Below are 540 nucleotides of genomic sequence, written 5' to 3'. Positions count from 1 at the left end.
AATAATAAGCTCAAAGAAAACAAGAGTTATGACGTCACGGTTCCAGAGCCGATCCCGACTCGGCCAATCAGCGCGCAGCCAGTGACCACGAGTCGGTTGTCGCGTCGAGTCGGGTCCCTACGCCTCCTCCTTGACCATGTCCGATGAGGGTCTGTTATCGTGGAGCAGGCCGCACACCCTGCTCTTCATAGACCTGCTCAAACAGCAGCCCTGCCTGTGGAAGACCAAGAGCAAAGAGTACAAAAACCGGATCCTGCGGAACGTGGCCCTGAGGAGCGTGTGCCTCGAGATGACGAACAGGATCAACTGCACCGTGACGCCCGACATCATCATGAGGAAGATCCACACGCTGAGGACACAGTTCCGGCGGCAGGTGAAGGCGGTGGAGGACTCGGCGAAGTCCGGGGCGGGCGCGCAGGACCTCACGCCCAGGCTGTGGTGCTTCGACAGACTGTCCTTCCTCAACGACGGCGACGACCTCGGGGGTCCGGCCGCGTCCCTGGGTGCTGCTGGGGACGCCTGTGGGAGTCAGGTCATTCA

At 60.9% G+C, this 540-nt stretch overlaps 1 protein-coding gene across 2 annotated transcripts in view; it reads left to right on the top strand.

The window, feature by feature from the left end:
* Window positions 1-6: 6 nt before the first annotated feature.
* LOC119586114 (protein jim lovell-like) overlaps window positions 7-540 on the top strand; it is a 15,713-nt gene continuing 15,179 nt past the window's right edge. For both annotated transcript variants that reach the window (XM_037934805.1, XM_037934804.1), the window contains exon 1: window positions 7-532. In XM_037934805.1, the coding sequence (XP_037790733.1) occupies window positions 137-532 (396 nt within the window). In that variant the 5' untranslated portion in view covers window positions 7-136. The remainder of the gene's footprint in view (window positions 533-540) is intronic.

The sequence above is a fragment of the Penaeus monodon genome, chromosome 21 (assembly GCF_015228065.2).
Source record: "Penaeus monodon isolate SGIC_2016 chromosome 21, NSTDA_Pmon_1, whole genome shotgun sequence".
NCBI lineage: Eukaryota > Metazoa > Arthropoda > Malacostraca > Decapoda > Penaeidae > Penaeus > Penaeus monodon.
Note: the sequence above shows the minus strand (reverse complement) of the source record. Positions and strands in the feature narration are given on the sequence as shown.